Source organism: Mytilus trossulus, chromosome 7 (assembly GCF_036588685.1).
Source record: "Mytilus trossulus isolate FHL-02 chromosome 7, PNRI_Mtr1.1.1.hap1, whole genome shotgun sequence".
NCBI classification, from domain to species: domain Eukaryota; kingdom Metazoa; phylum Mollusca; class Bivalvia; order Mytilida; family Mytilidae; genus Mytilus; species Mytilus trossulus.
In genome coordinates this window covers 80,344,816-80,360,354 of record NC_086379.1, presented here as the reverse complement: position 1 = coordinate 80,360,354, position 15,539 = coordinate 80,344,816, and the positions used below count along the sequence as shown (strand labels likewise).

The 15,539-nt window shown below is 31.1% G+C and overlaps 1 protein-coding gene across 2 annotated transcripts in view; it reads right to left on the bottom strand.

Moving 5' to 3' along the window:
• LOC134725944 (broad substrate specificity ATP-binding cassette transporter ABCG2-like) overlaps positions 1-15,306 on the bottom strand; it is a 29,915-nt gene extending 14,609 nt beyond the window's left edge. Inside the window, exons 1-9 of one of the 2 annotated variants that reach the window (XM_063590257.1) lie at positions 15,025-15,306; positions 10,482-10,541; positions 6,725-6,839; positions 5,780-5,932; positions 5,237-5,394; positions 4,441-4,592; positions 3,555-3,635; positions 1,772-1,795; positions 438-498 (exon numbers count right to left, since the gene is read on the bottom strand). In XM_063590257.1, coding sequence (XP_063446327.1) covers positions 438-498; positions 1,772-1,795; positions 3,555-3,635; positions 4,441-4,592; positions 5,237-5,394; positions 5,780-5,932; positions 6,725-6,839; positions 10,482-10,541; positions 15,025-15,221 — 1,001 coding nt within the window. In that variant the 5' untranslated portion in view covers positions 15,222-15,306. The remainder of the gene's footprint in view (positions 1-437; positions 499-1,771; positions 1,796-3,554; positions 3,636-4,440; positions 4,593-5,236; positions 5,395-5,779; positions 5,933-6,724; positions 6,840-10,481; positions 10,542-15,024) is intronic. The other variant, XM_063590258.1, reaches the window with a different exon arrangement.
• Between the last annotated feature and the right edge of the window lie 233 nt (positions 15,307-15,539).

Here is a 15,539-nt window from a genome sequence, read left to right as displayed (position 1 = left end):
AGTTAGTGAACAACATGACATTGTGTAAATTACACAAAATTCTGAAACTATGATGGAAAGACAATTTTCAAAATCAAAACACAAAACGGGTTTCCTTAAAACAATTCAAATACAAATCTAACTGGGTAAAGTTTTAAATAAATCAATTTTAGTATATCTAGAAAGTGCTTTTAAACTATTAGTTTAAACCTTTTAACTCTGGAACAGCAACAAAATATAATATCAAAATCATACAGGAGCTTTCAAAGTGTTTAATTTCCAATGGAACTACAGCATACCATAAAACTGTCCTTTAAGGTGTATACAAACCAAAAATACTAAAAATTTTGAAAACATTTTCTCATCCAGCAACTCTTAAAATTTTTTTTTTATCTAATTTTCTGGGTTTTTTTCAAGAATATTTTGTGTTTTCCAAATAAACCTTATAGATTCTATACCTTGAATTTAAAGTTGACTTCTGAAATGATGATACCAATTTCGTATGTACTTCTTCAATGTCTGTAAAATACTGGGTATAATTAATTCAAATATTTGTTGTATCATCCATTTGGACATTTATATATACTTCTAGCCTGGTGACTTCATTAAGCCACTTATTAATTATTACAGACACTTTACTATTTATTAATTTCTTTCAAAATTGATTGCAGTTTTAAATCTTGAACACCAAATTTTTAAATTTGCATAAAGTTACTTTTAAATATAATTTTGAAATTTAATTGCATTGACTTCCAATATTCATTGCTCAGTAACTAAATCTAAAGATTAAATTGTTATTTTCATTACAATAATTTTGAGATTTTAAATTGTAACAACTTTTCTCCAGTTAGCCTCCTGTCTTTTGGCTATGTTTGTTGTTTGGTTGCTGTCTCATTGACATATACCCTACATCTACTTTTATTCATGTGTGTGCATAGCTGTATTTATAAAGACTTAACTTAATGTTGATAATGAAAACAAGGGAGATAATTCACATATAACTGTGGAGATTCAAAGAATCTTTTTTGCTTTTAATATACTTTTGGCAAATAATTTTGACAGAAAACAAAATGAACACTGATAAAATCAAAGATTATTACAGAAATAAGGATGTTATATTTTCAATCAAAGCAAAAAGTTGCAATATCCTTACTAGAAATATGAATAAGAAGAATTCATAAAAAAATCCATGGCCAAAAGCTTGAAAAAAGCAGAAGAATATGTGATGCTTTTCAATACATAAAAGCAGTATTAAAAACTATGTGAAAAAAGCTGTAGTCGTAAAACTAAAAGCACAGAATCTACTATTCACATCCAGCCCAGTTTTATGTTTTATCAATATAATGAAAAAGTGTGATCACAGCAATAAATGTTTATCATACAGGCTTCAAAAAAAAATAATTGGTAAAATTATGATGTCTTGCGCATCTGACAAGAGCCTTGAATTTAATTGGGCCTACGTGCAAATCTACAACCAAAGTCACTCTGAAAATATCCAAATATTTGATATCTTAGTAATAACTTTATTTAACCTATAAGATGACCAAAATATTAAATGTACCATTCATTAATGAAAATATGGAAAAGGGTATAGAAAATAGCTAAAAGCTTCCAGAAAAAAGCAATGCATAATATATATATATATATTTAGTGCATCATTAACTTCTAAAAGAAAGTGAATCAGTTTGCTAATTACACCTTTGTAGCTATTGTATATAAAATAAATACATTATCAACCATACACACGTGCACTTTTACACACTATTAGAATTGTGTACATTATCACAATTACCTTTCACTGATATTTCATTTATATCTAGAAACAAAGGAAAATGTTTTATCTCAATTAATGCAATAATTACAATCATAAGCTTTGAATGAAATGGATATATATAAAAAATTCTAATCTGATTTTGCCCTTATTGTGAGGTAGCCATTACTAATGTTATTGTGTGTAAAATGAAACAGTGATACTTCAACTGAAGACTCAAATTACAGAATATTAAGAAAGAAAGCATTTGTATATCATCAATTTAGTATAGTAAATTTAGCAGAAAATATAATCTAAAATTCTAGTAATAAGTTTTATATGAAATTTTACAAAGGGCTTCCAACTGTTTAATCTTAAACCTGAAGGTCACTTTAACAATGATATTTATAAACTTCACCTTGTCGCCCCAATCATAAAACTTTATTGCTTTATCATCTTTTAATGCCCCAAAAACTTTAAACATAACATTAATCTTCAATATCATGAATGTTGACTTAAATGGAAATTTATGTAACGCAAATATAAGATGATACATTTGTATTTCATTTGTATTCAAATGTAAAAATATTTTAGAAATTGATTAAAAATTCTCATATTAAATATTATAACTATCCTTTTTACATTCTTTTTACCAATGATAAATTAGAAAGCTTTTTTTAATATCAAATTTACCAGGTAACTCAATTTCAATTATGAACATTTTTTGTGATATTCAAATCAATTATCTTGGACTAAATTTGTTTTGTTTATATAAAAGTAACCTTGTCCAAGTAAAATATTCTTTATATGAATTTTAAATTTAATAACATGTATAACATTCTAGTAAATGTCTAAAACATAAGTGAAACAAATAATAAAATATTTAAACAATTTTCTTAAATGAGTCTATATCCTGAAGTTGATCAAGGCCATGAAAATGAGGTCAAAGTCAGGTGACTGCAGTTGACCAAAACAATGACACAGAAAAAACAACTATCAATTTATTTGGTCATGGAAACCGTAATAATGAGATCAAGGACATGAGACAAAAATAAGTTAGAAACTTCACCTCACAAGCTTTTTTTTCCCTTCAAAATTAGAATTATTCCTCTTTTAAAATATTAAGCTAAAACATAAAATATTAAGCTAAAACATAAAATATTAAGCTAAAACATAAAATATTAAGCTAAAACATAAAATATTAAGCTAAAACATAAAATGTTAAGCTAAAACATAAAATGTACACATGTACAGTCACATGTACTTTCATTTTTTTAATAATTGAAAAAAAACTATATTGAACTGACAAATGAAAATTTAACAAAATATTCAATTGGCAATTGATCTACAAAAAATGTCATTCTGCCTTAATGTTAACACCAATTTAAACTAATTATTTTACTCCTGACACTCATTTTGTTTTTTAAAGATAGAACAAGTATGAGATACTGTAACATATATCCTTGATCTATCAAGAAACAATCAGGTTAATAATATGTTGAAGTTTAAAACAAAACTGAATGAACTGAAATATGATGGCTATAATTTCATACAAAGATCAGTAACATTTTCTTTATTTCTTCCAATTTAAAAACAATGAGCAAATTAAAATATGTAAATTCATTTGTTTTCATGTAAACAAATTTTATGTATTGATGAAAAATTGAATTTAGGTGGATTATACGAGTTCTTAGTTTTGCCAAAATAACAGCATATAGCAAAACTTGTACTCTGTTGAACAAGTTGTGTTAAGCAAATACATACAAATAATATATAAGAAGTAATAATGAATTCAAAATATGTGGAGAGATATACAATGTAATACCTTTTTCTGAATTATTTGCCTCTCCATTGATAACATCTAAGAAAAAATCTGGTGGATTATTGTGTTCTTCTATAACATATCCTGTAAAAATAATTATCACTTTAACAATAACTGTCAACAAAAATATGGAATCAAGATTTTTATATCAATACATTATAAAACAGTATGACCTTTATTGTATACAAAAAAACATTAAAGAACATCTATATACCAGAAAAAAAATTGAATTCAAATATTTTCTTAGCTTTCATAAAATATTTTTCAGTTACAACTCAATTTATCGGATAATCAGATATTTTTTCTTGACATTTTTGGTATCTGATTTGCCGGAGTCTACTGTCATGACATTATTACAATACCTGTTGTAATATTCTTTCACATATTATTTGTAGAATAAAATACTCTTGAAGGTCTTAACCAAGAACAGACAAGATGCACAGGTGGCCCAAATCTTAAGATGTTTCACAGCAACTGAAGGCAGTGGAATACTGATTGCTCCAAATATCAAAGTTAACTCTTATTGGTCAGTGAAAGATATTTTGAATATTGGAAGAAGCCATCCAACATCAGAAAGTAATTAGCCTATTCAGAATCTAGGGTACTATGGGTTATCTCATTGTTTGTACACCAAAATGAAATAACCTTACCTCATTAGTTAAATTTCTTTTGTTTATCACGTTTAAAACAAACAATCACAACGTTTTGGAGTACACTTTTGGAAATATAACCCAGAATGCATTAGATTCTTAATCGGAGAATTGACAATCACCATTTAGTTTAGCCATTTAATTACAGCCCTTTTGAGCACATAGACATTTCCTATTGCGGTAAGAATGTGAGGTAACCACATTTCTGAAAATCATAGCTATTATGTAATATTACAAACCTATAGATTTGAAGTACTCTAAAGATTCACTGGCTGATCCATGATAAACACATTCACCCATGGATAACAACATTAAACTGTCAAATAACTTGAAGATAGAATATCTTGGTTGATGAATGGAAAATACAACTGTCCTTCCTTTCAATGCTAATCTACAAGCAAAACCAGAGGTTCAATTTTAATGAAAAAGTTAAGTATATATGACAAACTTGCATGATGGAAATTGGAATCTGATCACATCAACATTTTTTATCATAAACATAAGCAAGGGTCATAATTTTTGAAGGATACTAAATAGGCATATATTGGTTCATAATAAAAAGGGATAAGTTTCATAAGATTTGATCTTCTGGTTAAGCATACAGAAGTTAAATGTTTGATGGTCAAAAAGAAGGGCAAGATATACAAATAGACATAAAAAGCATTGTTTTTGATATTCACATTTTAATTATAGCTTATATTACTATAAGATAAGGTCTATTAAGTTTTGTCAAGGACTGACTGGTGGCTTTGTCAAGTGGCAAATATTACATGCCTATTTAGGACAAATACTTATCTTTCCATTAACTCTTAAATGCTGCATGCATGATTGACAGAAAAGCAAAAAGTACAATTTACCCATGACCTCATCCACACATAATCCATAACTGTAAATTACTAGGTAGTTAGATTCATTAAATAGAATAAATATAAAATAAAGACTTATTAAAGTGATAGTTACACTAAAGACCCATTGCTGCTTCGGATAATTTTATTATTGGCAGTTGTCCAGATCATTAATTAAACAAAGCAATACCTTCTCAACAACATCATTACAGAGTTAGCTGTGTTAGCATCAAGACCTGTTGTTGGTTCATCTAAAAATAGCACAGGAGGGGAGATAATCAACTCCATTCCAATATTTGTTCTTTTTCTTTCTCCACCAGATACTCCTCGGAAAAATTCATTTCCAACCTGTGAAAAATATATATAATCAGTTATATTGACTAAAGCCTTTGTTATTTAAAATACATTTCTATTTACCAAAATCAGGAAGCTGCACCTGATTTTGTTTAAAATTAATAATATTTTGCATCATCAATCCCCCCCCCCCCCCCCCCTATAATCGAGACAGATTGCTCAAACTCATGGACTTAAATTGGTTATGTTAAAAATCATGAAATATGAATTTACACGGTATTATTTCATACTACATGAAGCCAAATATACATGTGTTGTTTCTTTGCTTTAGGTTTTGTCATAAGTGCTGATAGGGATCTTGTGTCATGAATTATAATACATCATATCATTTATTTTTCCACCACACTTAATTGATCATCATAGATGAGTGTCTACATACCTTAGTATCAGCACATTTGTTCAGACCAAGTTCATTTATAACATTATCTACTCTGTCTTTTCTTTCGGCTTTAGTGACATGACTAGGTAATCTTAGAGTTGCTGAGAACTCAAAATTCTCACGAACTGTCAGTCCACCCATCACAACGTCATCCTGTAAAATTATAAAGGTAGTAAGCATTATGAGTGTTTATGTTTCATAACATTTGGTTGAGTCAAACTTAAGTTAGACAATTGAAACCAAAAATCCAGCATTTTTTTCATTTGTAAACATGGTAAAGGGGTATACAGTAATAGTGACACCACCAAATTTCAATTTGATCTGTGTTTTGTTGTGCTGAGCATTGTTTATATTAAGTTTCATTACATAAACTGACATTAAAGAACTAAAAGGAAAAATTTAGCTATTTTGTTTTCATTTGTTATAAAGAAGCATAACTTTAGAAAGGACAAAATATGAAGCCATTTAAATTCAAACTTGATCTTTGTTTTGTGGTTATAACCACTGTGTTAAGTTCTATAACATTTAATTGAGGCAAACTAAAGTTAGATAACTGAAACGAAAAATTCAGCATTTTTTTTTCGTTTGTAAAGAGACATAACTCAGAGTAGAACAGTTAAATGTGACACCACCAATATTGAAACTTGATGTATGTTTTGTGGTAATTAGCAGTGTGTATCAATTTCATAACATTTAGAGAACAGAAACTAATTTTAAGACATACGAACGGACAGATGGACAAGAGTAAAACTTATCGCCCCCTCCGCTACAATAGGGGCAAAAAAAATATCAGTTGAAATAAAAATTTTACAATGAAGTGTTATCATACATCTCTCTTATTAATCTCAACTTGTTAAGGATTTGTCTTCTCTAAATGTGACAATGTGTAATTGAATTCAGTTGATATTTCCAGATATTGGTATTACTGAATGTTTAAACACAAACCTGAACAACATAGCCCACCATACACTTAAAATTTTCAGGAGGTGGAGATCCATCCAGTAAGAGATGTCCATGTAAACCAGCAGGATCTTTTCTTCCAGCTAATATATCTAATAATCTGCAAGTTAAAAAAAAATAAAAATCAAATATTTTGTGATGATTTACAAAAACATGTATGTATGATCACTGTAGCAGGCCACTCTTAGAGAATACATGGACATATTTCCCCCATACAACTTCTTATAACTTGATCCTAAGATAAAATCTGACAATCAGGGAAATTACTGATGGTTTTTTTTCGAGAATCTTCTAAAACTACCCTATGTGTAAGTCAAATATGTCAAAAGGTGTTCCAATTAACAGAAATTATAAGATCAAGATTTATGGGGAAATGGTTTCTACTGATAAGGCCACACTTAAAAATAATTTGATTTGCCCAAACCCTACCCAAGGTTGAGACAGTGGGTAGGTAGGTATGCATTTTTTTTAATTTTTTTTTTTAAAGAAATTGTAGTATCAGATGTCTATTAGTCTTCATGCCTATTTGATTAAAAAAAAACTTCTTCAAATTAGGACAATAAAAGAATTTGAGTAGGGAGCTTTTTTCTGGGTAGGTAGCGTTTGGGCAAACAAACCTATTATTTATTTTGGCCCAATTATATTATATGACAAATATACTATCTTGTTATATAATTATATATAAATATACTAAATAAATAAATGATTTGGAAAATACGTTGAAGGTATAAAAAGTAATGAGAATTCCGAATGCAATAAGGTTCTATCCGGGCACTCTGGTTCTAAACCCTGGTTCCATCTGGGTTGTTTGGTTCTGAACCTTGGTTCTTTGGTTCGAAACCATGGTAACTGGTTCAACATCCGGGTTGTTTGGTTATAGCAACCCGAATTCATGGTTCCATCTGGGTTCTTTTCTAGATTATTCTAATGTTCCCGTTGAACTTGAAGAAGATAACCACAAGTATCCGAATAAAAAGGTAAAGTAGGTCAAAGACGCTAAAATTGTTTTATAACATTAAACATTTCAGGATCGACGGTTAAAGAAGCTGTAAGGTATTTATTTTCTCATTCTCATGATTTGGAAACTAGATAAAAATAAAGCATCGTTTAGATTTTAAAAAATAAATCGAAATGGTTCATTATATCGAACATTATTTTATTTAATTCAGTCGTTCTGTTTTTATTTATTTCCTTTAATATTTCTAGACGTTTTAAAACAACAAAAATTTGGAGACCTGTCGTTCAATTGGCCAACGATATATGCATCTAGCCACTTCACCAGTTGACGACTTGCATATATATTTAAATGCACATTTAAAGTTCTAATGCATTTTATTTAATAGCTGCTTTGTAATAATGTCAGATTTGATAGAAATACGTGTGAAGTATATAATATGTAACAAATCGACATATAAAAAGAAAGTGATGATCAATTTAAGTTTAATTGAAAAATAAGTTATAAAATATAACAAAAATGTATATGTACAATAAATTTGTTAAATTTGATACTACTTGTGAAATTAAGGCATGCATATAATCATTATAGGCCAAAAAGAATCAAATCAAAATGAAGATTGAATATTTTTATAATAAAATTGTGTGTGTGTGTGTTAATGACAGTGCTGGTGGAATGCGTAGCACCAGCACACTAGTCAGAACTTCTGTGTTGGAACCATAGAAAAGGAACATACACTGCGGAGTTACTCTAGTCCGTTCGTCCCGAACGTACATACAAAAAAAGGGTTCCGTTGTTTAAACTTTAGTGGCCCCAACCAAATACTACAAAACTTATACACAAAATAAAAAGACGATGTGTCATGAGTGCCAATAAGAACACTCCTCAAAAGACTAAATGATACAGAAATTAACAGCTATAAGTCACCCTACGGCCTTCGACAATGAGCAAAGTCCGTACCGCATAGTAAGTTATAAAAAGCACCGAGAAAAGAAACGGACAAATTATGTACAAAAAATGAACAAAAACAAATATGTAACACATAAACAAACGACAATTCATGAATTAGAGTCTCCTGACTTGGGACAGGTACATACAAACAGAATGCGGCGGATTAAACATGCTAGCAGGATATTTTTTTTAGGATTGCGGTGCAGTTTGATAACAGACAGTGACCAGCATAAAAAAGTGTTTCACTAGATTGAGCTCTTTGTCTAAGTGTACTTTATAGGTTCTTCGCACTGAGTTCAGTTTATTGATATGCGTATACCTTCATGTGATTTTTTTAGATGCTTAAACAGACTATCCATATCAACATGTCCATCAAATGAAATTCAAGGTAAAATGATTGAACCATTTTGAATTATCAATCTGTCACAACTTGCAGTATATGGGGCTACTAGAGCAGTAAATATTCTTTCTAATTTTCACAGCGATAAAAAGATTTAGTTTTCATTTGATCTAAACATTCTTCATATCAAAAATTGAGAATGGAAATGTGAAATGTGTTTAAGAGACAGTAACATGACAAAAAAGCAAAAAGCAGTCAAAGGTCACCAATGGGTTTTTAACAAAGTGAGCAAATCCGGCGTCGGACTTCAGATGGCCCCTTAACACAATGTGTACTAGTTCAAACTCCAATACATAAAACCGATCTTACAATCAAAAATATACAAATATATCTTAATATTTAATATAGATATAAAAATATTAGATATGAGTGCAATCAGACGATTCTCCATATACTTCAAACAGACTATACAAGTTGTACAATGAGGGCAAAGGTCAAGATCATATGAAGTTTCTCGTGCCACAAGACTCACCATCTTATGACAATACATCTGCATGCTACATATTCAGAAGCAAGGTCAATTTAGAACTATACTTCTAGGTCAGGGTAATATTCAAAGGAACACATTGTATCATGATGATACACCCACACTGCATAGGTCAAGAGTCAAAAAGTCATAGTCTGGTCAGGAGTTCCATGCCAAAAAAAAAAAAAACCCACAAAGCAGTCCTGCAAGAAATTTCATAACGTATCAATGTCTCATGGCATGATGCACTACACATGCCGAATACAGCAAACATAGGTCAGGGACAGAAACAGAAGACATGTATCTAAACTCAATAGAACAGTACTTGTATTTCAGGTCACTATATGCAAGTGCCTTCAACATAGAACATAAACTCTCGCAACAATTCAAAGTAAAAACGTCTTTCACAAAAGTTTGAGCAGGATTTTTTGCAACGACTACCTTACCACTGTTAATCGAAAATCGGATCTTAAAACTAGGGTTTACCATTAATTTCTAATCTTACCATGTGATATCACTATGGTAAACTGATAGAAACACTTGATGCAGTCATGAAATTGAATATTTGCAATAGTACGACGAGAACAATACAAGACAGAGTAAGAAACAAATGAAAGTAATTATACATACAAACTTTTTATCACAATGCACAAATTAGAAACCGTAGTTTTCATTCATTTTATTCATTTAAAATGTACGCTCTCGTTAAACAATGGAAATTAACGCTGTATATTTATATAAACGATCAATCTTGTAAAAAAATAAATAAAAAAAGTCTCCTGAAAGCTTTTTTATTTTTTTATTTTATTAAATCCTAATATCATAAGTTTCATTTGGTGATCATTAATTTGGATGTTGAGTATATAAAAGCTAATATATTTTAGATCATTAAAATACTCTAGTATTTTTACTTAAATGGTAGCATGTACATGTACAGCCCATGTATTATAAAAATGACTACAATACTTACGAAGATTTTCCACTACCTGTTGGTCCAAGGATGGCATTCATACCAGGCTTGAAAACACCACTGAAATATGAAATAGAGTTTGTAAAATTATCAATGTTTCTTTCTTCTACTGATGTTTTTGCAATATATATACATTAATTGTAACTATTATAACTACATATTAATATGTACTTATATATTAATATCAAAAGTTTGTTGGTTTTGAACCATCTTTTAAGGTTCTTGGCTTTATACATGTAGACATCATGGTGTCCAGTTTTTATCGTTGGAGGAAGTTGGTTTCTCTGGAGAGAATGAAGAACTTTGATGGGAAACTGTCAATCCTAGTCAAATTATATCCCAGTTGAACACACCCTGGCATGAGAATGATTCAAAGTCACAACATCAGTGTTGACAGCCTGGTGATTCCTGTAAATGAACTTCTAGGACCACTAGTACTGTAGTCACAAAGGTGCCTACACTTTGAATAGTATTGCTCAATTAGCAGTTTTATGTATAAAAAAGATGATGTGGTATGGTTGCCAATGAGATAACTATTTAAAAAGTTATTTGTTGTTGTGTATTTGGCTTTGATTTTATCACTTTTCAATAACTTGTGATTTTTTATTGAGCATGTTGACTGTGTGGTATCTTTTTAGTCCTGATGAATTGTGTTGTGTGCTATTATAGATACTTATACTTATTGTGTGATATTAACATGGGCTGATAAGTGAAAGAAGTTAAAGCCAAATTGTCAACAAATATCGACAAAGTTATAATTTACACAATACACACATAAATATGTTGGAGGAAAATCATATATGTCCATGATGTCTGAAACAGTAAAAACTGCAGCAAATCTGAGGAATTCAAAATATGCAATATTTTGTTAAGATATTCAATGGGAAATCACCATGATCACATCAAAATGTCCCTTTGATGTGTCGTAATTTCAATGTTGTATTTCTATTGTATCCTCTATAAATACTGCAATAATGCAATATACCCAAAATGTATATATATATACATACAAATATATGATATGTTAGCATATGCCAGCAAACATTGGCATTGTGGTAAACAGCTATTTGTTGTTAAATCATAAACATGCACATTTAGTTATTGAAGTAATGATACCCACATGTGAACTGTATGAGTACATGTACATGTAGGTGAAATAAGCTACATATATATTTATGATAAGAACATTTATTTAAAGCAAACATAATGTTGTTTAAAACTGTCCTAGTATTAAACACTTATTGTAATAACTTGATAACCTTGTATGCATATTGAATAACATACCTCCTTGCAATGTACACATGTAGATATGGTCTCTTATCATTAGTATGTTTGCATATTTGTCTTTATTTTTTGTTTATTTTTGTAGTTCCATTTTGTAAATGTCAGCTGGTGCATATCTACATGTATCAGTCCTGTATTGGAATTTGCACCAATAAATATAATTGATTTGATTTAATTTGCACATGGATTTAAAATTCTTGTGTAGGGTAAACCTGTGACATAATATAATATACATAAAATAAGGCACATTATTCATTTGTTGTTAGTTATATCAAATGTATTCCCAGTGTTTTGGTAGCCCTATATTCATGATATTGATTTCAACATAATATTATTTCACATAATATTATTTCAGAGAGGAGTAAAAAAATTATACATAAAAAGTGTGAATTACTGACAGTAACTGGTGCTGGACCAGTATTAACTTATTAACAATAAAGTTTGTTGACAAAGTTAGTGAAATATTTCTGACTAAGTTATTTGTCAATTCTATGACTGTGTGTAGCGTCTGTGCATGTCACTCGCTTTAGTATTCATCACTGACTAGCAGCTTGCTGTGAAAAGGAGAGCTGAGTGCTTTAGTTTTTCCTGCATTTTACAGCCTCTCATGCAGTTAGATGTATGTGCCCCAGATATAGGAAGCCTACACAAGGTGACAGATGGAAACTTGGTATCTCACGTCCTCAGACATAACTATTAGGTCTCTGAGGAGGTTTGACCCCTAGATGCAAGGCATACTAAGCCCATGGACAAATGGATACATGTATGAACTGGTGCCTGCAAACCTAACCAACAGCTATGGGTAAAGAGCCATTGTTACTAAGCTAGGTGATGGTGGAAGTTAAGACAACCCAGAAAGAAATCCAGACAGAGGCAGTTCTGAAATTTTCAAATGAAACAGACAATCCTTTGTTGGGTTGCTGACCCTGAATTTGTAATTTTAAGGAAATTATTGCTGTTTTTGTTCTTTAAATTTGGTTTCAGAGATATAAGCAAAAATCTACATTTCACTCCTTCATGTATGTTTTATTTCTAGTCATGGCAGCCATCTTGTTTAGTTGGCCAGTTCATAGAACACATTTTTAAAACTATATATACCCCAATAATGATTGTGGCTAAGCTTGGTCAAATTTTGGCCCAGTAGTTTTAGAGAAAAAGGTTTTTGTAAAAGTTTAAGCCTAGGTCAAACCTTACCAGATAGCATGAACGGACGCCTAACAGATGAAAAAAAAGGTTGTCCGTTGGGAGTACGTTGATGTACTGACCAAATATAACAGACGTGTAACTTACATGACTTACACGTCCGTTTTATTTGGTCAGTACATCAACACAAAATGTAACAAATGCATATTGGACACACACTGTATATGCAATGTACGAGAAACGGAAATGTACTGGACAGAAAGAATTTAGAACATACATCCAACGGATATGTATTGCATAAAACGGACATCTAACTGAAACGTACCGAATTATACAGATGAACAAGATATCCCTAAAAATTAAAGGGTGACAATAATAATACATGTAAATCGCATAAATATTTAAAAATTTTCTGTGTAACTGGGTTTTGGTTTGTTCTTCAAAATGCTGCCAAAGGGCAGAGCTGCTCGAGTGTGAAGACGTGCCCTTACTCTAAGATCATTTATGAATAATAAAAATTCTTGAACCTTAAGAAATCTGACATACAATTTGCAATGTACCAATAATTGGCATTTCTGACGCTGAATTTTCAATTGGCATTTACCCATTCCAGATCTGTTCATCATCTGTTTTATCCGTTAATTGTCCTCACAGTCCAGTAGAAGTCCTTTTCTTATTCTTTCAACATCTGTTTACCTGTTGAACGTCCGGTAGAAGTCCATTGGTGAATTTATCTTCCAGACCTCCAACGGATGTATAACGGACATGTAACAAATACTAAAGAAAATGGACGATTACGGTACCGTACAAAACAGACGCCTACATGTAGCTAACTGATTTTCAATGGACATTTCATCCATGCTCAAAAATTTCCACCGGACAGAACGGATGTCGACGGATAAAATGTATGCTCAACTTAAGAAATAATTCATGGAAGCCATAGATTATTGGAAATTTACACATGGCCTGGGCCGTGATATTCGAATTTTATCCTGAGCGTTAGCGAGGGATAAAATCAACGAATATCACGGCCCAGGCCATGTGTAAATTTCCAATAATCTATGGCTTCCATGAATTATTTCGATTCTAATAGGACAAATACGATCATTAAAAAAACTGAAGCGAGGGTGGGTAAATCTGTGTGTATGGCTGTTCTTTTTTACTCCCTGTTAGATAAAGCTCATCATTTTAATAGATCCGTAGCTTGCACGGATTATTTCGTTAACAACCGCTGAAAAAAAAATATGTTTCATTCTCAAACCCAACAATTGTCATGTTGATTTATATGTTTTTCCCGTGAGCTACCGTCAAATCCAAAGTTGACATTTCGTAACCAATGAGTCGCCATGTTGACTTGCTGAAATCAGTACATATATATGCGAATAATGCAATAGAATAGAAAATCAAACATAACCTACCTTGATAATCAATTTTAATACAATAGTAAACGACATGTAAATAGTTAACGTAACAGAAAACGTTCAACTCTAGAGTTTTCATTTGTATGACGTCATGTTTTGAAATGACTTAAATGCGCCAAAAACATTAATAGACTTTCGCGGAATTTTATTTTATTTTTATTTTGTTGGTTTCTCCGAGCTCTTATGCATGACTTCTTTTTATTATGCATCCGAATAAGAATAAAAGTGATTTTGTCTTTTCTGAATTGCAATTTTTAAAACAATTAAATCGACAAAGGGTTTGCAAATAGGTTTCAATACATGTGGATTTGCGTGGGAAGTATATTGTAACAGCCATTATTATGTACACCACGGAGTCTGCGCTAAGTATAGATATATCGAGAATTTTATCACAGTGTTGTTTACAAAGCCAAAGAAGCACGTCATATTAGAATGACATACAACAGATATGGACGGATGTCTAAAAAAATAAACACGGATGACGACATTGAACAGATTGAAAAAAAATATCCATTAGGCATCTGTTCGAGCTATCCCTGTAGGTGTGGCTGGGGCTTAATGATGGATGACGAACAACAGACGACTGACGAAGACGGAAGCCAAGTAATGAGAAAAGCTCATTTGGCACTTTGGGCCAGGTGAGTTAAAAATGAAAAGAAAGATCATAATTCATTCATTCGTTCATAAATACTAACTTGATTCCTTTTAATATTTCCTTCTTCTCTATCTGTCCACAACATGGTTTTGTTTTCACATCCACTGTGTATACGATATTATGACCAGTGATCGTTGCAGCTCTTTCATAATGACTTGATTCCATGTCAACTTTGGAGTGTTTATCTTTGGACCCATAGTCGTACGCCGGATTTGGAACACCATTCGTTTTAGACATTTTTGAATCTACAATTTTGACACACTGATACAGTTTTCTGACGCGTGTTCGTCCCGGTTAACAATGTTAGGACATGTGCACTCTTTTACACGCTGCCTTTTACACACGTGAAAATAGATTATGTATACTTTTTTTGTTTACATAACTTCTTCTGTTTTCTATTTAAATTCCTCCGTATCGGAGCACATATGTCACGATGTAGAGTCCGTTCGCCCCATTACATGTTCGTCCTAGGTTCGTTTTTCCAAATAATCTCTCATCTCATCATCATCATCTTCCAATAATGGTCAGGAGTCGTAGACGACTGTAAATATTGAC